At 39.5% G+C, this 25,135-nt stretch overlaps 2 protein-coding genes and 1 pseudogene across 2 annotated transcripts; 1 reads left to right on the plus strand and 2 right to left on the minus strand.

Moving 5' to 3' along the window:
• Window positions 1-1,812: 1,812 nt before the first annotated feature.
• On the minus strand, window positions 1,813-3,432 carry LOC148845698 (uncharacterized). The gene is made up of 3 exons (XM_088955889.1): window positions 3,428-3,432; window positions 2,764-2,934; window positions 1,813-2,611 (listed from the first exon to the last, which is right to left on the minus strand). The coding sequence occupies exons 1-3, from the start codon at window positions 3,430-3,432 to the stop codon at window positions 1,813-1,815; spliced, it is 975 nt and encodes a 324-aa protein (XP_088812015.1).
• A 113-nt stretch (window positions 3,433-3,545) lies between these two features.
• On the plus strand, window positions 3,546-6,699 carry LOC148845699 (subtilisin-like serine-protease S pseudogene; annotated as a pseudogene).
• Window positions 6,700-6,797: 98 nt separating this feature from the next.
• LOC148845700 (uncharacterized) lies at window positions 6,798-7,814 on the minus strand. Its single transcript, XM_088955892.1, has one exon. The coding sequence runs from the start codon at window positions 7,812-7,814 to the stop codon at window positions 6,798-6,800; it is 1,017 nt and encodes a 338-aa protein (XP_088812018.1).
• Window positions 7,815-25,135: the final 17,321 nt, after the last annotated feature.

Below are 25,135 nucleotides of genomic sequence, written 5' to 3' on the forward strand. Positions count from 1 at the left end.
CTCATACGACCTGAAGATGGAACTGTTCTGGCCACCGGTTTTCTAGTTGACGGTTCGACTGTTTGGTTCGAACGGATGGCCTGTTCTGACAAAAAAAAAAGACAAAAAACCATTGAACGGGTCAATGGTTCAACCGCTTGGGTCAATGGGTTGTTGATCGATTCAATGATTTTTGGCTAGGGATCGAGATTAGGATAAAACGAAACTGGTTGTTTGGATGGTTCCCAATGAAAAAAATAAAAAAAAAATGACAAAAAATATTGAACGGGTCAATTGGTCGACGATTCGACCGTTCGAGTCAATGGATCATTAACCAATTCAACAGTTTTTGGCCAAAGATTAGGTCAACGGATCAACGGGTTGACGGTTACATTCCAGCCCCTGTGAAGCAGGGTCCCTCTTCTAGTTCTTATATTAATAGAATTCTTAACAATGCATGGAGAATTCAGAATTCAACAAAGGATGTAATATTAACAGATCTTGCAACGACTATGGGAAGGGTGGAAGAACTCAACCATATTTTAAACTAATGTTTTGTGAAATTGATTAGGATGGTTGTTGGGTCAAATTAATTACCTAGTTTGGTTGGATGATGGTGTGATTCTTCTGTTAGGAATTGGTGGACTCCTCTTTCTTAGCTTAATAGTGTGACATTGGATCCTCTTGTTAATGAAAAAAGTGTTATCTTCTGATTCCTATGATAATGATGGGGTGGCTGATGTCTATAAATTGTGGAAACCAATAGTGTGGTTTCAGCCTATTAAGATCAATTTTGATGATTCCTGCAAATATGATGGTTGGTGCTTTATTGCGTGTATTGCTAAGTGTTATCTCAAGATAGTTCATAGACCTTCGATTGGTTTCTTTACTATTATTTTAGCTGAAGTGTGGATTGCTGGGAATCTGTTGACACTACAATCAACTTTAGAGACTATCCTATTATCCTTGAAGGAGAATGACTCAAAGCTAGCCTTGATTGATTGTGGTGTCACCTTTCATCATGCTTACCATGTAATTATTGGGTGTCTGCCTTAGTCTCTTAATTATATTTGTTTTAGTGATTGTTTGGGGACGCCCTACTCCCTCTCCTCTTCTTGTACATGTGTAGCTCCTATTTTAATCAAAAAGAAAAGAAGAAGAAGAAGAAATAAAGGAACTATCTAGTTTTGATATACAACCCATTCTAGCTAGTTTAGATATATAAGGTTGTATTTGGAAACGATGCAAATGGAGTGTAAATCCCAATTTAGGGTGGTAAATTTGTACTCTAGTTCACCTTTTTTAGTGTTTGGCAATATTACATTTTTGCATTGATAAATGACAGATCAATGCATATTTGCATTGATAAAAAGATGTAAATATACATCAATAAAAAAGAAATAAATTTGCATTCAAGTGGGCTTTCGATAAAAAATAAAAAATGACAAAATAAGGAATGACCCAATGCAGATTTCTGATTTCTACTGCAAAGCTATAAACATTCAAAATGTCAACAACCCACACTCTATGGGCGCCCGCCCATGAATTGGCATCAACTCTAAGTTGGCACCTACCCCAACATTACTTTGGGCCTACAAATTTGGACTCTGGGCTGAACCGTCATTCTCCATAAAAAAATCATCTATTTTATCTGAATATGTATTTGCACCCATTACAGCTAAAAGTCTGTTTGGTAAAAAGGTAAATTTATTAATACAAAACTAATCCAACTTTACAATTTATATGAACAGTTTTACACTCTATATATTATTTGCATCGTTTCCAAATACAGCCTAAAGGAATTATATATCTAAAAGCAAAGCATAATTATAATTACCAATCTGCGACAACCGATAACTTAGCCCGAGCATGACCAGCTTCTACTTTGTACTGATCTCCTATACCAAGATGGTCCATCAAAAGCCAGACCAGGGTGAGAAGCTCCCCACCTGTACTAAGTCTCTGGGCATGGTAATTTCCTCTACAATGGCTTGCCGCATAATACAACATCTCCATCCACACCAGACTCATGGTCTTCCACCTCTGTTCATCGTCCAATTTCCTCAACGCCTTTGCAAGCTTGACTCCGTCGAACAACACAGATTTGCTTCTATCCCCTTTCACGTCCATGGGTGCAACATCAGTTTCCACGTCCACCAACCTCTTGCAAACTGTAAGACTATCAAGGCTGATGATGGTTTCTTTATCGTAGTCCTCATTTCCATGGAAAAAATTGCTGGCCTCAGCACATGTGTCCCCATATCTGACCTGTCCAATTCCTGCAGTTAACATGAAAGGACGCGATACCAAAATATACAGTAGATAATTGGATACATTCTCACAAATAGTTATCATCTTTTCAATATCCGGCCGGTTCTTAATTACGTCGTCGTCTGAATCCAACTTCCAGCAAACATCGGTAGCAATGTGCCAACGAATAATGGTTTCATCAAACTCCACCTCAATACTCCTGTCAAGCTCCTTAACATACTCCCTATCATAATTGGGCAGTTGATGCACCTCTTCAAGCGCTAATTCACCTCTCAAAGTACTAAAATGCTTGTAAGATGCGGAAGAAATGCTCTGCCACTTGCTCTTGAGGTCATTAAACATGAACTCTTTAAGCTCAGGACTGACATCAACATACCTTTGTACCAATACTTGTCAAACTTGTCTTTCATTTTGATGAGTTTCAGGAATTTTTTCCAACAAGAGGGGCGATCTTTGAGGCAAAAGTCGATAAGGTTGTACTGCGCCATTTTGTTAGGCCACAAATTATCATACCTTCGGCAAGCGTAAATGACACGGAGAAGAAAGGCGGATAGCTTCGCCGATATGGGGTGCTTGTCCTTCAGCCAAACTATGGTCCAATCTGACAGAAGAAATCGAACCAGCGACCACATCTCTAGAGCAATTGCACCTCCCAACAACCCGTAAGTGATGGCGACGTCGATCCTGGAGAAGCCGTGTTTATCCAGGAAAAATGATGGAGGCCCATCTCACCAACTGGCGACAGCTCATGTCTAGAGACCTTATGTGATCCAACAACCATAGGATAATGGTGACAGCTCCATGCATTGATAAACATTGGAAGATAGTGGCTATCGGACGGTGGACATCAAAGGCAGATTTCGAAGATTTCTAGAAGTCCAGTTCCTAGTTGTTTTAGTTTTTTTACAATTTCAACTTTCCTAATTATTTTACAAATCTACCAAATGTATTATAAATACTGTTATTCTGAGTTAATAGAAAAACACATAATTTCTTTATTCACTTCTCTCTCTTCCAAGGCATATGCCTAGTTATCACAGGTTTTACGAAGCCTTGTGTTCGTCCGATGCTTGTATAGTCAACCCGATTTATTGTTTTCATACTACGTTAGGTGGTATCAGAGCAGGGAATTCACCAAATTAGATGAACAACCAAAATGGTAGCAGTTGCAACTCACCCCATGACGGAGATCAGGAGTTACAAGCTGTTTGGATAGCAATTGAATAACAACGCACAACTATACGTAACATCGAGCAGCAATTAACAGAAATAGCTGAACAACTACGGACCTTATTATGGAAGGTAACCCATACCCAAGCGGAGGAGACGATCATGGTATACCCCGGATCCCTGGACTTGCGTCGTCGTCGGGGTCTGACAACCGAAAACGACAGGTTGGGAAAGCTGTCAACCGAGAGCCAGTGCCGCGTAAGTCAATCATACATTTGGACAACGAACATCTCAATACCGTGGTGTTACAGGCTTTATCGCCGACGTCCGTCATCATCCCTCTCCTTCCTCGGGGAATCAGTTAGATACATCAACCATAGAAGCCACCGGGTACTCTACTTTGAGCGGTGATTCATTTGGATACTGTAGGACCAATTCTGGAACTTCAGCTTTCTCAGAACCCACCGATGACAACAGTTGTTCTGACGAGCATTCTACTTTGGGCTGGCCAATCGCCAAATCTGTCGCCAGTCATGACGTTGGCATCACGAGTTTGGTAGAGACGAAGCAACCCATCAAAGTTGTTGACAAGAAATCCGATGTTCATGAGGCTTCAGACTCGTACCCGGATTCAGATTCTGTGATTAGAGCCAACCACGAGATGCTTTCTTCAGTGATTGGCAGTATTGACGGAGCACAACAGGCAGTAATTCACCATTATACCAAGAGCTTCAGGGGTTTCTCTGCCATGCTCACGCCAGAACAATTAAAAAAACTTTATGAGATTGAATCAGTTGTTTCCGTCTTCGAGAGCCAGACATATAATCTTGCATTCTTGGGAATTCTTGGGAGTCGATTCTATTCACCAATACAACCAATTTCCCATTGACGTGAAGTCGAATATTATCATTGGTGTCATTGACAGTGGAATTTGGCCTGAATCAAAGAGCTTCAATGATAGAGGCTTAGGACCTGTGCCCAAGAGATTTATGGGAGAATGTGTCACTGGTGATCATTTTACATTGGCAAACTGTAACAGTAAAGTTGTAGGTGCTCGGTATTACTGGAAAGGATTTGAGGCAGAATATGGGCCTCTTGAATCTTTAAATTCTACTTTCTTCCGGTCAGCTCGGGATGAGAATGGGCATGGCACCCACACCGCATCCATAGTGGCTGGATCCATGGTGAGAAATGCCAGTTTGTATGGAAATGCCAGAGGTGTTGCGAGGGGAGGTGCGCCTAGCGCTAGGCTTGCCGTCTACAAAGTTTGCTGGGAGACCTTGAGGCTATGTTCCGAAGCTGACATCCTTTCAGCCTTTGATGATTCCATCAATGATGGCGTCGATATAATCTCTATCTCACTTGCCAGGATCCCTTTCGTTAGCTACTCCGGTGATGCCAACTCCATTGGAGCTTTCCATGCATTCAGGAAAGGAATTCTGGTCTCAGCCGTAGCTGGAAAATTTTTCTTCCTTGGAACAGTGGGAAATGTCGCGCCTTGGATTCTCACTGTCGCTGCGAGCTCTGTGGATCGAGAATTCATCTCCGATGTTCATCTTGGTAACTCAAAAATTCTCAAGAGTTACTCGTTAAACCCATTTAAGATGGATGGGTTTTATGGTGTGATAAACTCGAGTGATGCAGCTGCTCCCGGTGTTCCTTCTACCAATGCTAGCTTCTGTGAGGAGGAGAGTCTTGACCACACGTTGATTAAGGGAAAGATAGTGGTGTGCGTGCGTAATAGCACAAGAACAGATATATCAGGGGAAACCATACGACGGGGCGGTGGTGTCGAGATGATACTCGTCGATTCATTTCCCAAGGAAGGACTCAGACAGTTCGAAATCCTAGGCATTCAAATTAGTGTTAAACAATCACAAGTACTTCAATCATATCTGGCTACGGATAGGAAACCAATTGCCAAAATCTCTCCAACAAGAACGGTTCTGAAAACAAGACCTACGCCAGTGGTGGCTCCGTCTTCTTCAAAGGGCCCAAATTTACTTGCACCTAGCATAACAAAACCCGATATTGCAGCACCAGGGGTCAATATTTTGGCAGGGTCATTCCGGAGGGTTATTCAGCGGAAGAAAGAGAGGTACAACCTGAAGAACCCAGCGGTGAAGAGGATCCTTCAGGAGGTGAAGGAGATACGAGCAAACCCTTCCGATGATTTCATGAGCCTTCCTCTCGAGGAAAATATATTTGAGTGGCAATTCGCGACCAGAGGTCCCCGTGACACAGGGTTCGAGGGAGGAATCTATCACGGATGGATCCAATTGCCAGCAGAATATCCATTCCAACCTCCTGCATTTATGCTGTTAACTCCTAATGGTCGTTTTGAAACACAGATGAAGATTTGTCTAAGCATATCCAATCATCATCCGGAGCATTGGCAGCCATCTTGGAGCGTGAGAACTGCTTTGGTAGCATTGATTGCATTCATGCCCACCAACCCAGATGGTGCACTGGGCTCATTGGATTACAAGAAGGAAGAAAGGCGTGCATTAGCCATCAAATCTCGTGAAGCAGCCCCCAGATTTGGAACTCCAGAATGTCAGAAATTGATTGATGAGATTCACCGGTGTATGTTGAGCAAGGCACCACCAATTCCGCAATTAAATGCTCCACAGGCCTCGAATGAAGAAGAATCAACCGAGAAAGAAGCAGAGGTTAGCCTGCAAAATTCTGGTGCGGTAGTTGCAGCCGAGGGGGGTCATCCAAACCCAGAAGGTGATGAAGTCATGGTGTTCTTAAGGAAGGAACGCATACCCATGGGGAAGTATAACCAGCTACAGCCACGGCAATACGGCCCATACAAGATCCTCAAGAAGATCAACGACAATGCTTACGTAGTGGACTTGACAGATCACATAAGTATTTCCAAAACATTTAATGTTGCTGATTTTCATCGTTATTTGCATATCCCGATCATGACTCGGGGTCGAGTTCTTTCCAAGTGGGGGAGAATGATGGAGGACCATCTCACCAACCGGCAACAGCTTACGTCTCTCACGTCTAGAGACCTTACGTGATCCAACAACCATAGGATAATGGTGACAGCTCCATGCATTGATAAACATTGGAAGATGGTGGCTATCGGACGATGGATATCAAAAGCAGATTTCGAAGATTTCTAGAAGTCCAGTTCCTAGTTGTTTTAGTTGTTTTAGTTCTTTTACAATTTCAACTTTCCTAGTTATTTTACAAATCTACCAAATGTATTATAAATACTGCTATTATGAGTTAATAGAAAAACACACAGAATTTCTTTATTCACTTCTCTCTCTTCCAAGGCATACGCCTAGTTATCACAGGCTTTACGACGAAGCCTTGTGTTCGTCCGGTACTTGCATAGCCAGCCCGGTTTATTGCTTTCACGCTGCGTCAAAGAAGAAGATGGAGAAGGCAACAATGATGGATGAAATGCTCAACTTTCGGAGAATGCAGCCTCGATGAGTATGGGCCACGGCCGTCTTAGTGTAGAGCACTTCATACACATAACCAAGCTCAATCTCAACAAATTTGAAAGCTCTAGCCCAACTTTGGTTCAAGAAGTAGGATTGGCTCTTGTTCCTATCATGAAAAGTGAGGATGAGGTCTACAATAAGACGTTTGAATATGTGGAAGGAATGAAGCACGTCTGATAAAAGTTGCATATCAACCTCAACCTTCCCATCAACACTTACGGTTTTATGATCATCACTTTGTTCCTTATTGTCTGCAGGCAAAGTGATCTTTACCTCTGGTTCTTTCTCCCAATCCATCCTTGCATCTAGCCCTGCATTTTTCTTGCAAGAGTATTCCTCCATGAATTTGGCGTAATTGGGTCCTGGGTCTGGTTCAGGGATCATGGTGTCCCTGAAATTGTCTCTGCTTGCAAGCATAAGAGCCCATGTCCTCTCCCCGTACTTGTTGATTCCAGCCATAAACATTGGAATTGTTGGAACCCAAACATGCTTATCCGGAAGTGATCTGATGAAGACATAACATGCAACTACAGCTTGGAAGATAAGTCCAAGCAGATGTCTTAACCAGAGCTCATTATCCTCCAGAGAGAAGGCTGTAATGTTATCTGGGCCGCCCAGATGTACAAGAAGGAAGGGTACCCAAAATGCAACAAGGGCATGATTTACTTCAGGAGGGGGAGGAGGGTGACTACTGTTATCAGAATCGCTATCACCATTATCACCTTGGTTGTTTGAAAGGACACCCAGTGCCAAAGTTGCTGTCCAGTCCGCCATTAAGTAGCCCAACCACAGAGTAAGAGAAAGTATCTTATTGGATGTGCGCTTTCTTATGCTTCCAAAGATTATGGAGAGGCTGATAATAACCAATGTCCTCAGCTCCCATTTGTTCCAAAATCTCCTTACTTCTGGTGGAAATATGTCCATACCGGACCCCTCCTTGCACTTCTTAATTTGGATCTGCAATAATAATTATCAATCAAAATGCATAACACCCAAACAAACCCATTGTCAAGAATTCAGAACTTGAAACTCTACACAATTCCTTAAACAACCTTTTCTTTTCTTTTTCCATTTTGGAATGCTCAAAATAATAATGTTATAGACCATGTATATGATGTAACAGTCTAACTGCATCCAGTGGTCTTATTCATGTGATTTCAAAAGGGCTTTTGGCTAAGAAATAGGCCACAATATCTGGTCTATGATATCTTGGGTAGCAGGGCACCATTATGTATTTATTCTGTTTAATTAGCTAAATAACTCGTCACATTTGAACATGCAACATAAATTAATAAATCATTCTATATATTTCCCTCTTTATTATTGAAATTAAACCTCTAAGGGGGTGTTATTTTTCTAGATTTTGAGAGGGGGGAAAGTTGATCAATGGGATTTTGATTCCCATTGGCCAAGAATCACATGTTCTTTTTTCAGATTTATGTGGGGATTAGGGAAAGTTTATTTTTCAGGGTATCACTTCCTTGGTAAGTGATAACCATCTCATAGGTGTGGGTAAATAACTTTCTCACCTGGTGAGAAAATTGCTGATACTCGAATGGGACAAAAATGCCCATTTTAATAATGGATTTTTATGGCTAAAATGGTTGTTGCCTTATTTGCATGGAAAATAAAAAAAAATATATGGATAAATGCACTTACCCGGGTAAGTCTTTCCTGGAAAACACTTACTCGGGTAACTACATTTACCTGGGTAAACGACTTACCAATAAATGAATGGGGTGTAAATGCCATGCAGGAACCAAAGTAGATTACTTTTTAACACTGCTACTTTTCCCACCTTGTTATTCAAAAGAAAAATAAAGAGGGACTTTTTATAGGGGAGTTTAAGACTCTCAGATACAACTCTATTTCTGCACCAAATTAATGAAACCCCTAGCTCCTTTTGAATTTGTAAAAGTGAAATGGATTTCATCGCAGAGTTTTCAAACTTGGGGAAGAATATTTTGTCCTTGATGATTAGCTGAATAAAGTTTACTTTAATTTAGACTACATCTAGAAATTTAAGGTTCATATATACATATTGGATGATGATCATCAGTTCTTACTGTTAGACAGTGTATGCCCTTAGCTCCAATCAAAATGATGTAAATTCTGACATTTAATGTAAATGAATAAAGTACATATTTGATTTATGTTATTGTGGTGTGTTTCTGTGTAATACCCTTAAACTGAACACATATGAGACTCATGTTAGTTTAGAATGTTCACAACCAATGGATAGATCTGGGGATGAGACCCGAGAATGGCATATTTGATTTATCTTGTCAAGGCTGACACTGATGTGCCGCCAAGTTGGTTGGGGTGGCTTGTCTTAGTTGCCAAGATGAGATCCGAGGTACATGCAGTGTGGGTTTTCTTGAAACCCTAAACCGAACCAAAATTCCAGTATTGTCCTAGACCTTGGAGACTTGTGGGCAAAATTGGAATATTACACCTGACACCTAGACTCGATTATGATACTGCACTTGGTATCAGATTGGTCTGTCTTTGATATGTCAATCAGTGAGATCCTTAGAGGGGGTCAAAACCTAGGTATGTTGGAACAATCTGAGAATTCATCTTAGTGGGTGATCATAGTGATAGGATCAGCCCCTTTGTCAGACAAAGGAAATGGTCGGGGATGTACTCTCTTTGATGGAAACCAAAACTGCCGGCAGTTGATTTCAATTGTTGGGTTTTTATATGGTGCTTGGCCTAAGGACCACTTAGTGTAAGTGTTGGGCCCATTAAGAGCCCATGTGATGGGTTCAGGGGTTCACTGGCTCTTACAATGAACTCGGCCAGGCCTTGTAATAGAGACTGGGCTGAACCCATGTAGTTGATGTGTAGATCAATGTTTGGGTTCCACTCCATACAAGGAAGCCCAACTGGGTAGCAATTTGGAGGCCGAATGAGCACATAGACTTAATGGGCATAAAACCTAATTCGAACTGGTTTATTTTGATTAATTAAAAGGGGGTGGATCTGGGATTTAGATCAGCAGATAGGATAGGGACTTATCCCTATCCACTCAGAGAGTCCATATCCAAATAAAGATTTGGATTAGGAAACTCCTAATAAGATTAGGAGGGCTGATCTTTATCTACAGATAAGAATAAAGAGAGTCCAGATTCAAATAAGGATTTGAATTAGGAAACTCCTAATGAGATTAAGAGAAACTCTCTTTAAGATATAAAAGGAGGAAGGGGCGAACCCCAGATACACAATTCAGATTATAGTGACAAGAGAGAAGATAGGTCAGTGAGACTGATGCCATCTTCTGCTCTTGCCTTCTCCTCTTGCTACCGCCATTGCCAATTCGTTCTCCACCTATAGGAGCGATCAAGAAGCGTTCTTGATATCAGTTTTTGGTGAAAAAACTGATCTGAAGTCGTGCTCACTCACCCTTCATTGAATTCTTGCTGAAGAGTTCGGTTCTTGGGAAGAACCACCTGTTGATTCTGCTCCACCCTACGCTATGTCATCTTCAGTGGGAGCAATCTTTGGCGTTTTCCTTGAGCGTGAACACCTCTGTTGGGAGTTACTATTACTTCGTATCAGGTATTTCCCTCCCCTATCTTTTGGTTTCAGATCTAGTTTGGTTTAGGTTAGAGATTGATTCTCGAAAGTGCAGTTTTCTAAAATAGTGAATATGATTCCCACATGGGAGAGAGAGAAATTTTTGAAATTTCGCCCAACATACCTATAGGGTTCGACCATCAATATGATGGATCTCTCATCCCTTCAGTGGTATCAGAGTTAGGTACAAATCTTGAACCGAAATAGATCATATCTGAACCTGCGCAAATGGGCAGAAGACGTTTTACCCGATTTGTGCAGATAATTGATTTTCTGGGAAATCGGTTCCCAAATTAATGGATGTTGGTGTGAAATTAAATCTTTATAAATCTGAATTATATTTAGAATGGTTCTTTATATTTTTCTTTATTTGTGGGTTGTTCGTACGGTGGAGATCGAATTCTTTATTGGCGTAGGAAATCCGTGATTTGTAGTTCTTTTACTTTTGGTCTGTAATTAATTTTTTTTAATTTCTAGACTGAATGTATTGGAATTTGATCTGATGTAATATTAATAGAAAATTAGGGTTTTTCTATTTTATTTTATTCAAGATCGAAACTGATTGCGTAGAGGGAGGAGATTTTGCAGATGGAGAAATCGCTATCTGCGATTTGCAGTTTGAGAAACCATAAATTGTGATCTAACATCTATTTTGCAGGTAGCATATGTGCAAACAACCCTAGTATTGATTCTTGATTGTCTTTAATCAGTAATTTAATTTTCAAATCAAATCTTGAATTAATTCTTGAATTAAAAATCAAACCCTATACCCATTCAAACCGGATTGGACCAAACTGGTTGGACCAAATATGTGGTTCGATGGGGATTGTTTTCAGCCCCATTCTCCCACTCTTGGGTCAAGAGATTGATATTTAATTGCAAGACCTAATTCGGCTCACACCTGTAAAACCCAGTTTTAAAGTGTTAAGCCCATTAACTACAGAAAAGCTATATGGGCCGAACTGCTTAATGCTATCCAGCCCATATACCTAGATAATATTAATCAGTAATATTATGGATTAAATTGAGCTCTAATGATGGGCTTTACATATATTAGTTGATTTGATCAATTTTGTCCCTGCATGTGATGTATGGATGTGTGATGTGCAACGTTCATGGGCCATAAGTACTTGGCCCATGCAAGATACGATAGTGGCTCTTGCGCATACCATGGCTGAATGCACATCATTGTCATGGTGTCCCTAAAGGTCATTTGATGACATACCTTCATGGTGGGCCCCACACCTCATGAAGAGGAACCATACGGAACCCTAGTCGTTTAGAGCCTACCGAAATCTGGCTTTATGAAAGTCAGAGAGAGTCACTTTGGTTTGACCTAAATTAAACTAGGGCGTAACTTTTGTTCCCTCCTGAAATATGAATGCATGTGATAGGGAGATTCATATGATGAACTCTCTAAAGGCCTTTCGTCATTAGCATGAAGATGGGTCATTCAAGTAATGAGGAAACACACCATAAAATTGGGCTTTCCTTTTGTTGTTGGATCTGTTGGAATGTTTCATAAGATGATTGGGGCATCATAGACTGATGTGGGAGGGGCCTATCCTAAAATAGAAGACTCTCTCAAGGTACCTTGGTGCTCACGAATATGATGGGTGAACACTCACTAGGCAAAAAAGGTTTAACCTAAAATGACAATGAACCTTATTTGACAAAGGCCAAAGGGAAAGCTTATATGATGAGTGGATATGATATTTCACAGAAAAGGTGGTGGGGTTATGTAGCTGATACAGTTGGTTCCATGCACCTTATGTAATTTCCCACATTTCTAGAGACAATTCGCAGTCTCCGTCACTGAGATGAGAGGGAAATCTTAGAGATGAATAAATGGAAATGGAACATAGATTAAAAGTCATATCTATGTAGATAACATGAATCAAATTAGGTTGTGGACTAATGTTTGATTTTTACCAGAAATAGCAAACGAACAATTCTCTAAGCTGTTGGACGACAATAAATTAAAGGGGCCAAACTATGCTAACTGGTACTGTAATCTTATACTGGTCCTAACCTCTGAAAAACTAGATAAGGTAGCCAAGAATTTTGCCCCAGAGTGTCCGGGTGATAGGGCTTCTAAGGCCTGAAGGAGGGACTACCAGGAATGGGAAGAGAAGAATTCCCTAGTCCGCTGCTACATCATTGCCTCCTTGGATAATCCAATACAGAGGCAGTTCGATCAGATTAAATTGTCTAAGGACATATTAGATAGTTTGAGAATGATGTATGAGGAGTAGAATCGTTCTACTCATCAGAAAGTCCTGAAATAGTTCATGACCGCGCAGATGTCCAAGAACCAGTAGGTTCATGACCATTGTCTTTGGATGATGGGTTACACTAATGAACTTGAGGCTCTTGGATCCGGGCTTGACCATGTCACGAAAGTAGATACCATCCTGAATTCTCTGCCTCCTTCCTTCAATCAATTCATCATGAACTATAACATGAACAAGTTGAATGTCAGTATCCAGGAACTCAACAATATGTTGTAGAGGGCCAAAGAACTAATAAAGAAGGATGAGCCCATATTCATGCTTCTTGAAGCTGGCAGATCGGGCAAGAATAAGAGGAAGGCTAAGAGAAAGCCCCAGAAGAAGGCTATCAAGTCTAAGAGGCAGAAGAAGGACAGAGCATCAAATGCTTGTCACTTCTACAAGCAGATCGACCATTGGAAGAGGAACCATCCTCAGTACCTGAAATCCAAGAAATAAGTTAATTTTGAATACTGTGTCATAGAAACCAATTTGTTGGTAATTTCAGCTTCCTCGTGTATTGACTTTAGGGCTTTGACTCATGCGTGTAACTCACTACAGGGGTTCAAGATAAGCAGAAGACTGAGTGACGGAGAAGTAACTCTTTACTTGGGGACTTTTGCAAATGTTGCAGTTACGACTATAGGAACCGTAGAGTTATTTTTCAGAGAATGATTAATTGTACTAAAAGATTGTCTTTATGTATAAAATTTGAGAAAAAAATTGATTTCTGTTTCAAAATTGTGTGCAGATGGATATTCTATTCTTTTTGGTAATACGATTATTATTAAAAGAAATAACAAATTCATCGTATATGGAGAACTTGAGAATGGTCTCTATACTCTCCATCCTTCTCTGGAAACTAACATAATCGAAACTACGTCGGATGATATCCCTAAGAAAAGACTCCATGATATAGTTAATTCCAAGTGCCTGTGGCATTACCGACTTGGCCATATTAATATAGATCGTATCACAATGTTGGTAAAATATGGTCCTTTGGATTTTCTAACCGTAGAAGATCTTCCCACCTATGAATCTTGCTTTCAGGGTAAGATGACGAAATGTCGTTTAACGGTAAGCCTGAAAGATGTAAAGGTACGCTTGACCTTATACATACTGATGTATGTGGTCTCTTGAGTGTTAGGACATGTAACCAGCACGTTTATTTTATAACATTCACCGATGATTTCTCTCGGTATGGTTACGTGTACCTAATGAGACATAAGTTTGAAATCTTTGAAAAGTTTAAAGAGTTCAAACAAGAGGTCGAGAAACAGTTAGGGAGAGAAATTAAGACCCTTCGATCTAATCAAGGTGGCGAGTATCTCTATGACGAATTAAGGGACTATTTGAAGGTCAACGGGATAGTATTAGAGTTAGCTCCTCCTGCTACACCACAACTTAACGGTGTTTCAGAGAGGAGGACTAGAAACTTATTGGATATGGTTCGGTCATTTCTCATGCACTCAGAGTTACCCACATCCTTTTGGGGTTATGCATTAGAGATTGCAATTTACGTGTTAAACCAGGTTCCAATCAAATCAATTCCGAATACTCCATATGAACTTTGGATCGGAAAGAAACCAAGTGTGAAACACTTAATGATTTAGGGTTGTTCGATACACGTTAAAAGAACGAGTCCAGACAAATTGGAACCCAAGGCCAGTCGTTGCTTATTTGTAAGCTACCCCAAAGGCTCTATGGGTTACCTATTCTATGACCTAGGAGAACAGAAGGTGTTCTGTAGCCGAAATGCTCATTTCTTGGAGGATGATTACATCCTGAACAATCATTGTCAGGAAGTTGTTCTTGATGAGAAGAGCTTAGGGGTAGTGGGAGGTGTTCCACAAGTTCTATGTAATGACTAACCTACAAAATCTACCAGGATTTCCAGGCCTCTAGTTCATCTCGGCTATGACTACGATAGTTACTAGGTGGAAGCTATGACAAGTGAGGAGGATCCTTTGACTTATACGGAAGCTATGTTGGACATAGATTCCTTGAAGTGGGTAGATGCCATGAGAGTTGAGATGGACTCAATGGAGACCAATGAAGTCTAGACTCTAGTAGATTCACCCCCTGGGGTAAAAGCAATTGGTTGCAAATGGATCTATAAGAGGAAGAAAGGCCCCAATGGTAAGGTTGAGACCTACAAGGCTCATCTGGTGGTGAAAGAGTATACTTAGAAAGAGGGCATCGATTATGAGAAAACCTTTTTGCCAGTGGCCATGCTTAAATCCATTAGGATCCTGCTAACTGTAGCAACATACCATGACTAAGAGATTTGGCAAATGGATGTTAAAACTCCGTTCCTGAATGAAGATCTCACTGAATATATCTATATGCAGCAACTGCAAGGTTTCATATCTGCAGGTCAGGAACACATGGTATGTAAATTAAATAGATCCATATATAGACTTAAGCAAGCTTCTAGGAGTTGGAACATTCGGTTTGACTCTACTGTCAAAAGGTTTGACTTTGAGTAGAACCCGGATGAGCCCTGTGTTTACAGGAAATTAAGTGGAGATAAGATTACATTTCTGATTCTGTATGTAGACAACATTCTACTCATTGGGAATGATGTAGGAATGTTGACTACAGTGAAAGTATGGCTTTCACAACAATTCTCCATGAAAGATCTTGGGGAAGCCTCCTATATTCTGGGACTTCGACTCTATAAAGATAGATCGAAGAGGAAAATAGGATTATCCTAATCTGCTTACATTGACAAAATAGTCAAAAGATACAATATGGAGAACTCCAAAAAAGGAAATGTTCCTTTCAGGCATGAAGTCACTCTCTCCAAGGGGACGTCTCCCAAGACTCCCGAGGAGATTGAGGGCATGAAGGACGTTCCCTATGCCTCAGCCGTAGGGAGCATCATGTATGCCATGTTGTGCACTCATCCTGACATTGCTCAGGCAGTGAGTGTGGTAAGCAGATTCCAGGCCAACCCAGGGCAGGAGCACTGGACTGCTATGAAAAGTATACTTAAGTACCTTCGAAGGACAAAGGAGTTTTGTATGGTATTCGATGGTAGCTCACTATAGATCCAAGGGTATACTGATGCCGACTTCCAGTTAGATCCAAATGTTAGAAAGTCTACATCTGGATATGTTTTCACGATAGGATCGTGTGCTATTTGCTGGAAAAACAGCAAATTGGGGTCCATGGCGGATTCCACAACCGAAGCCGAATACATTGCCGCAAGTGAAGCTGCCAAAGAAGTCGTGTGGATGAAAAAGTTCATTCACGAATTGAGAATAGTTCCGTCCAACACATCACCCATTCTACTATTGTGTGACAACACTAGAGCTATCACTCAGGCTAAGGAGCCACAAGCCCACTCGAAGTCGAAGCACATCAAGAGGAAGCACCATTTACTACGGGAGATAGTTGGAAGAGGGGACGTCCTGATTCAGAAAGTAGCATCAGCGGAAAATGTAGCAAACTCATTACTAAGCCACTGACATAGAAAGTGTTTGAGAAACACGTGAAAAGTATGGGACTCCGGGTTATACCAGATTGGACCATAGTGCAAGCGGGAGTTGTTAGACAATGTATGTCCTTAGCTCCAATCAGAATGGTATTCCTTATGACATTTAATGTAAATGAATAAAGTGCATATTTGATTCATGTTATTGTGGTGTATTTCTGTGTAATACCCTTAAACTAGACACATATGAGACTCGTGTTAGTTTAGAATGTTCACAGTCATTGGACAGATCTGGGGAGATTTTCCTGTCAAGGCTGACACTGATGTGCCGCCAAGTTGGTTGGGGTGGCTTGTCTTAGCTACCAAGGTGAGATCCGAGGTACATGCAGTGTGGGTTTTCTTGAAACCCTGAACCGGACCAAAATTCCAGTATTGCCCTAGACCTTGGAGACTTGTGGGCAAAATTGGAATGTTACACCTGACACCTAGACTCGATTATGATACTGCACTTGGTATCAGATTGGTCTGTCTTTGATATGTCAATCAGTGAGATCCTTAGAGGGGGTCAAAACCTAGGTATGTTGGAACAATCTGAGAATTCATCTTAGTGGGTGATCATAGTGACATGATCAGTCCCTTTGTCGGACAAAGGTAATGATCGGGGATGCACTCTCTCTGATGGAAACCAAATCTGCCAGTAGTTGATTTTAATCGTTGAAATTTGTTTTGCAAAATATATTTATATAGAGATATACATATATACATTATGGTTTCAAAATGTTTACAAAAAGATTTTAATTCCCAGGATCCATGTGAGTAGAGAGTGCAACACTGTTCTTTGAAGCCGAGGGAGAGGTCCTCTCTTGTCGGGTAGTGTTTGATCATTATGGGTTGAGATGTTAAGTGTAATGCCATTGAGGGTAATATTTGATGGGTTAATCTTGAATCTGCCCACAGTCCTTGGGTTTTTATATGGTGGCTTGGCTCAAGGACCACTTAGTGTAAGTGTTGGGCCCATTAAGAGCCCATGTGATGGGCTCAGGGGTTCACTAGCTCTTATAGTGAATTTGGCCACGCCTTGTAATTGAGGCTGGGTTGAACCCATGTGGCTGATGTGTAGATCAATATTTGGGTCCCACGCCATACAAGGAAGTCCAACTGGGCAACAATTTGGAGGCCGAATGAACACATAAACTTAATGGGCCTAAAGCCCAATTCGAACTGGTTTAATTTGATTAATTAAAAGGGGGCAGATCTGAGATTTAGATCAGCAGATAGGATAGGGACTTATCCCTATCCACTCAGAGAGTCCAGATCCAAATAAAGATTTAGATTAGGAAACTCCTAATAAGATTATGAGGGCTGATCTTTATCTGTAGAACAGAGTCTATAATTGTATGCTCGAAGGAGCATTTCCTATTGGGAATCCAGCAAAGCATATATAGAAATGCAAGCTCGAATCTTGCAAGCAAAAGCTTCGCACATATAGCATCCAATCAGACATTGTTAGAAATATTTTCTCTGTGTGTATAAATATATATAGATATGTGTGTGTTAAATTCATGGGAAGATATTTTTAATGTGCGGCTGGATTCCGAAACTTATAGTGTACAGAATGTTTTTGCTTGCATGGAAATCCCATACCAAGCAGCATAAAGTAATACAAATTTTAGAAAACTGTTGGATCTCTTTCATTTTATATGCAACCAAACAGACCTTATATTAAGAAAGTAGCTATATTGAGAATTGAATTAATATAAAGTTGTGACATATGATGATATATATTCTCATTTCTTTGCAGGAACTTTAGAGTGAATATGAGAGTGCAAACAGGTTCAAGGACCAATCTCAGTTCTCACTTGTCAATAGGAAAGAACATATGTCTAGAGACATAACTGACAATTGCAAGGTGCCAACCAGCTGATTTGTAAGGTTTCTTGCTGGTCAGAGGAGAGTGAAGCCCTTCAGAAGATTAAAAAAAAAAAAAAAAAAAACTGACAATCCATAGATTGCTGACAAGAACTTTCTGTCTTTTTTGTCATTTTTGAGAAAATGTTTATATATGGCACTGTCATTGCCATTTTTTGAGAAAATGGCACCACGTAGGAGCCACATCAGCCACCGTACCGAAAAAAGCTTTGAGAAAAAAATTTTAAAAATGATATTTTCTAAGATTGGCTGTTTTTTGAAAAAAAAAGGCAAAATATTATTTTGCCAATAATTTTTTTGTCATTTCTTCGAAATCGGATATGACTCCAATCTAACATCATTTTATTATCAGAAAATTGGAATGAAACCAAACACCACCAAGATAATTCTCATTCTCCAGCATATAAAAAATCAGAGATTTCTAAAAAATACAAATAATGGAGAACACTGCCACTTACTTGTCGTCGGCACCGGAGACAGCTGATACAGTCGAACCTTGCAGAAGTTAGTTTATTTGCTTACCAAGAAAACCGTGAAAGTCATTATATAGCGGTAGATGCAGCACTGCACAGCAAAATAAGAGAGAGGTGAAAAGTATAAATAAACAGATATTCTCTCTATGATAGAATAAATGGTTATCGTCGTACTCCCTTTCACTTTTCTTAACATTAATTCTCTGAAGATAGCTTACCTCTTGAGTCTTGATACCTTCATAGAGTTTTCTGATAAACACTTTTATCTTTACAATATATATTACCTTCCTTCAAGTCAAGGTTAGTGATCATATATAGAAAGAAGTGGTCCATATGTGTCATTTTTATTTTCTTATTACAAAATTAATCTTAACCAATTAGATCTATCTTATTAATTAATTTTTATATAGCAAAAATACTCTTGGATCTATCAAAATATCAGCTAGCTGGGTAAGTTATAGTCAGAAAAGTGGAGGGGAGTTTTAGATGATAACCCTAGACTATTGTCTTACCTTGTCAAATAAACACATATATAACTTTCACTGTTTTAGAGCGCTTAATAGAAAATGATTCGAAAAAGTATTGACAAATCCACTGTAGACCTACAACAATTCAAAATGTCAATTATCTTCACTTTATGCACCAATGTCTGCTTGTGAATTAACATCAATTATGAGCTGGCACTTACCCCAATTATATGTTGAACCTATGAATTCTGACGCTGGGTTGAACCATCATTCACCCAAAGTAATATTTTTAAACCAACCCAGGAATAGATTGACTCGTGATGTTAACTGTTTGGAAATCCCCACGGACCCCGGTTGTACTTATCCCATGGGTCAGATTGTTAGTCTGATATTTCTCTTACATCCTAAGAAGTTATTAATTTAATAGACTAGGTTGATAGGATTTTAAGACTAGTGGAGAAAGAGAGAGAAAGAAAGAGAGGTGAAGTGAGTGTTAAAGTGAAAGGTCTCTGATCATGTTGTTTTGGTGTAAGCCCCTCTCAGGTGGAATCTTTTCAATGTTCAAATGTTGATCTTTTCAGGTAGGAGTCTCATCTCATGGCTTCACACTCAAGAAGACAAAAAAGCAAAAGGTGAAATGACCTTAAATCCTATGTTCCAACCAGATATCGGGCCAACATAATCATGTAACAGATTCATGTGAAGCCCCCACGATGTGTTTGTATCAAAGCAGTGTATTATAATTGTCTTATGAGTAGAATTGTGAGAGGATTTATCCTCTCCCTTCAGTCATACGATAATTGAACAATCCTTTATTTTATTTTATTCTTTTTTTACTCTTTTGCTTTGGAATGGGCAACGGTGGAAAACTGTACTCACACTGTTCGTGCAACCTTTTACGGTCTTGCATTGAGAATATTGTCTTTCCATGAAAAAAACATATAAGTATGGAGATATTCCCAATGCAAAGCTATAAATTAAAGGCTGTGAAAATGGTGTGAGCATGGTATTTTGAGCACCGAAGCCGATCTTGCACCAATGCTTGTTAAATTTATTATTTTTGTCATAGGCCTCACTTATTATGAATAGTCTTAGCGGGTGTTTGGCATTGATGCCGTTTTCTGAGAAAATGGTGCCATGTAGCTATCACATTAGCGAAAACGGTGCTTCAAACAATGCCCTCTTGTTTGGTACCATTTTTCCAGAAAAAAATGTTGCTCCAGACCATGCTTTGGAAATTAATCAGGAAATTATGGTATGAAGCAATACCAAATTAGAGACCAAATCAGCCTCCCACTAGATTCCCCCCACAATATCCCACGGCATATCCCCATCATATTTTGAATAATTTCCTAATTAACAATTAATTACTCGATTAAATAACTAATTAGATCTAAAAACGAAACAAAAGAAAAAATAATCCTAAAAACATATAGCCGAATCTATTAAGAAATAAAAATAAAAATAAAAAACCAAAGATTCGAAAACACTAATCTACCAAGATAAATTCGAAAATAAAATGAAAAATCAGAAATAAGTTGGGACAACCACACTTGAATCGCTACCCAATATTTTTCTTTTTTTTGTGCGCAGTTCGACAATGTTCCGACACCCTGCCTTCGACTGCTATGTCCTGTGAAAACAAAGAAGAATTATGAGAGTTATATTTCCAAAGATAAAAAACTAACGAAGTAAAAAATGTAAACAAATTCGAAACAAAGAAATAAAAATTTTAAGTCCGTTGCTTCCCTGGCAACGGCGCCAAAAGCGTGGTGCACCCGGGATGCATCGTCAAACATCCGGGACACCAATTTAATAATTTATATTTTTCCAATCCTCAAAACTAAATAAAGAATGTAGTTTAGTGGTAAGGATGGTGTCGAATCCTCAGGGAAGCAAGGTTAAAAATTATTATTTTGTTCCGGACAAATAAGAAAATAAAATAGATTTGGGATTTGCAAAAAATAAGAAAATAGAATTTATAAAAGCTGAAATTAAATATTCGGAATTGAAAAAGACAAGAAATAAAATTCATAAATTAAATAAAACTGGAATTAACAAGAAAATAAATAAAAATATGTTGAAATACAGATCTAGTGGTCGTAGCTTTCCAGGAAGACAAATTGCAAGCCATTCCTCCTTTGTTCAGCCCTCGAACCCCTCAAGACACCTTAGCATTGAACTGGGCGAATTCTGATTTACAAAAGACAAAGAAAAACAAAAATTAAATCAAACCAAAAGTGAAAATTGCAGAAATTAAATTGCTAGAAAAATTGAATAACAAAAAGAAAGAAAATAAAACAAAATAAAAATGGTGGATCAGCTCCAGGGGTGGCAATTGCAGGTTTGATGAACTACTTACAGGAGGAACCCCTCCTGACAAGAACTGGGCGTCCTCCTTCTTGTAACCCTTGAACCCCTCAAGGAGCCTTGGCCTTGTGAATTGGGCTAACCAACCCCTTCTCCAGGGCCCTTGGGGTCTTTTTTATAGAGAAGGGTGGACAAAACTCGAATTAGAGAGAAAGAGAGGGGCGACTAGTGGGTTTATGTAGAAAATGGGCGCCCCTACGGTTTAGGAATGGAGGGTTAGGATTAAACTAGAGGGATCCTATGGCTAGAGTGAAAAGGAGAGGGTGCCTATAAGTATGGAGAGCTGGGAATTAAGCTCCTAGGACTGAATGGTGAACATTTGGGCGCCTAGGGTTGAAAGGCTGAGATAGAGAGTGAAATAGAGGGCTAAAATCTACTGGCTAAAGGCTTAATGGTGGGGATTAAGAGTTAGGTGGTGGCTAGTGTTTGTTAGAGGTGAAAAGAATGAGTGGGGAGGCGCCTTCAAGTTTGCTAAGGAGAGGGGAGTATGCTAATATAGTAGGAGGGGCGCATTTTTGGGTTTAGCCGATAGGAGGCGCCCTCCTGTGCTTAGTTTTTCACATAAACACCCGCTCTCTCAGCTGGAATTCTCACCAGCTTCCCAAATTTTGCAAAAAATTCTATAGATTTCTCAATTTTACCAAAAATTGGCACAGGGACCCTCAAAAGTCACAACATTGAATTTAACCGAAAAAATGGTATAGATTAGTTAGTCTAAGGTCTAAAATACCCATAAAATGGTGCCCTTAAGTCATCAAAATACAGGACGATGAGCATCACCTTCAATGGTCATGCCTTTTATTGTTCTCTTATTTGCCTCTACTATGACGAGATCTAAGAGTGAGATCTAAAAAACACAAATATGTTAGATCTACATCACTAAATTCATCAGATGGAAAAAAATGGTGGCATAAAATGGTATAACCTTCGTCAATGATGAAGAAGATGATGGTCGGAGCTATGACCATTGAAGGTGTGAAACTTGGATGGGGAAGAACGAAAATGAGTCCAAAACGAGAAAAAAATACCAAAAAAAATGGCATAATTAGAAGAGAAAGGAGAAGAAAAAAGTGTTTAGATGACCTACCTTTGCCGGAAATGATGATGGAGACGGTGGAGTTGTGATCATTGGGGTGTCTGAAACTTGGTTGAGAAGGTGAGGCTTCGAAAAAATTTTCCCACTTGGTTCTCACTGTTTTCATTTCTCAGTGGGGTCACACTTACTTGGTGAGACCCTGCATCCCTATTTTTGTGAATTCATTTATCATTGCGTCTCACTGTTTCTCCCAAGTCAAACACAAAAAAGGAAGAATCTAAAGAGAATAATCTTTCTTTCTCATCCTTGTCTTGGCAACCAAACGGACTGTAGGAGATCCCAACTCTCTCTAGAGGTGTCAAAAAGTTAGGGTAAATTTAAGACAAATAAAGGGAAGTGATAAGAAGTTTCAGATAGGGGTGGGTGGGCCAGGTTAGAATTTTGGCAAAATTTTAATGGGTCGGGTTTGGCCTGAAGCAGTGTAAAATGCTAGCTGTGTCAACAACATTCTCTTCAACTCAAGGTGTTCTTTTTTTTTATGGAAAAAGGTGGACTACACAAGCCTGGGGGTAGCTCTTCCCCTTACATTCGCTTCACAAATAAAATTAAAATCACATGTACTAAACTCATTACTACCCTCTCGATTATTAAGAGCTTTATGAGCTAACCAATCAGCCAACTGATTCGCTTCTCGATGCATATGCTTGAATATGATATTAAGGTTAAAAAAATTCAACAAGGTTTCAACATTCCCTAATGATACTAGCCAATCTCCATGGGGTAAAGCTCGACCATTGAGACAATCTATAACTAGTTTAGAGTCTCATTCGATGTTGATTTTCTGGTCCCTAAAGTTAATCACGATGTTGATAGCTTCCCATTCAGCCCATGCTTCCACAAGGTTGATCGTCGTGATACCAATCCCAATCACTTTGGTCTCGAGGACATAAACTTGATGGTTCCTAGCAACACACCCAATGGCACAATTGCCATTAATTGAACAAGAAGCATCAAAGTTGATTTTGATGCAATCGGTTTTGGGCTTATACCACTTAACAAGATTTAAACTTTTACTGTTAGTATTACCCATGTAAGAAGAAACTTCTTTAATTTCATTCTAGTAAGCAAAAGCTTTGCCAATGATATTCTCTACATTACTAAAACCTCCATAAAAATACTTATTATTTATATTCTTCCAAATGAACCAAGAAACACAAGCAAATTTTTCTCTCAGGAAATTCTCCCTGGAATAAACATTTGGCTTGTTAGGTAAAGACCACTACTGCTTGATCAACGAGAAAGAGTTCTCGGGAATTGGAAATTCTTCATCACATCTCCTCCAAATTTGTTTAGATTTTTCACATCTAATAAACAAGTGATCAAAGTCATCTACCTCCCCACAAAAGACACAAGCTGGATCAATCCTTAGACCCCTGGTGTTAGCACCCAATTTTTGCTTGGTCCCCTTCACACTACCTCTTTGCACTCCAAAAACTTGAAACACAACCAGATCAACTTGAGACTTTCCAAATATGAAAAAAAACCTCATTTGACACAATCCACATGACAAACAAGAACCTTAATCAAGCATCATTCCTAAACTTAAAAAACTATAACTTAGTTACACATCAATTATCATAACTAAACTCTAAAGATCCACCGTTCATCATGCCAACTTCCTTTCTAACAGCCCTGATCTATGCTATATTCAAATTCCAACTCCTCCAAAATCAAATCCAATATACCCATCACCCAAGATCACTAGGAGATAATCAAGTAGTGAATCCCACCACGAGTCTTCAACAACCAACCACAAAAACATTAAGATCCCATTCGGATGGCCTTGAATGATTACCAAGTTTGACTATATATTTCTTAGATTATAACCACCCACTTGACTCCCCACCCTAATCCATGCTTATCTACCAAATTGTAGCTCAAAATTCCTTACTTTAACCCCCCATCAAGTCTAGACCTTATTTTAACAAATCTTAGTAATTAAAGCCTACCATCCATCATCCCAACTTCACTTGACAAATCAGACCTTACCACTATGTTCGGAGACCCAAAAAACCCTAGCATGTTAAGTCTCACGACCAAACACATCCATTTGATGGTTGAAAAAGTAAGATTCCTTTTCGAACCCTCTCGTTGATTAGAAAACCATAAGCTAAGACCATGATCTTAACTAAATCAATCAATCTACACCTCTAATCAAAGATCCATCACTTCCATTAGATTCATGATGGTCAAAAGTGCCAATCCACCAAATTTCATCCCAAAATTCCCCGTTTGACCCTTTATCAAATAAATATTTTGTTTCAGCAATTCTTGTTGATCCAAACTTGTCAGCCATAGATCTCAATCATCCCAACCCATTTGTCTGATCAGACCTCACCACTATGTTTAGAGACCCAAAAAACCCCAGGACACCAAATTTCATGACCAAACTCATTCATTTGACCGTTAATCTAGAAAGATACAATTTCGACACACCAGATTAAATTACCACATCATTTGGCCCAACCTGAAGCCTTCAAAGGGTGATGGCTGATGTCAAACCCATTCTTGACCCATTAGAACAGTTGGACCAATCAAGCAAAGACCAAGAAAAGACAAAATAACTTTAAAAAGTTCATCAAATTTACATTTTCTGCCACTATCAGCCCCAAATACGAGGCT

Source organism: Nelumbo lutea, chromosome 7 (genome assembly GCF_056320005.1).
Source record: "Nelumbo lutea isolate HS-2025 chromosome 7, American lotus-T2T, whole genome shotgun sequence".
Lineage (NCBI taxonomy): Eukaryota > Viridiplantae > Streptophyta > Magnoliopsida > Proteales > Nelumbonaceae > Nelumbo > Nelumbo lutea.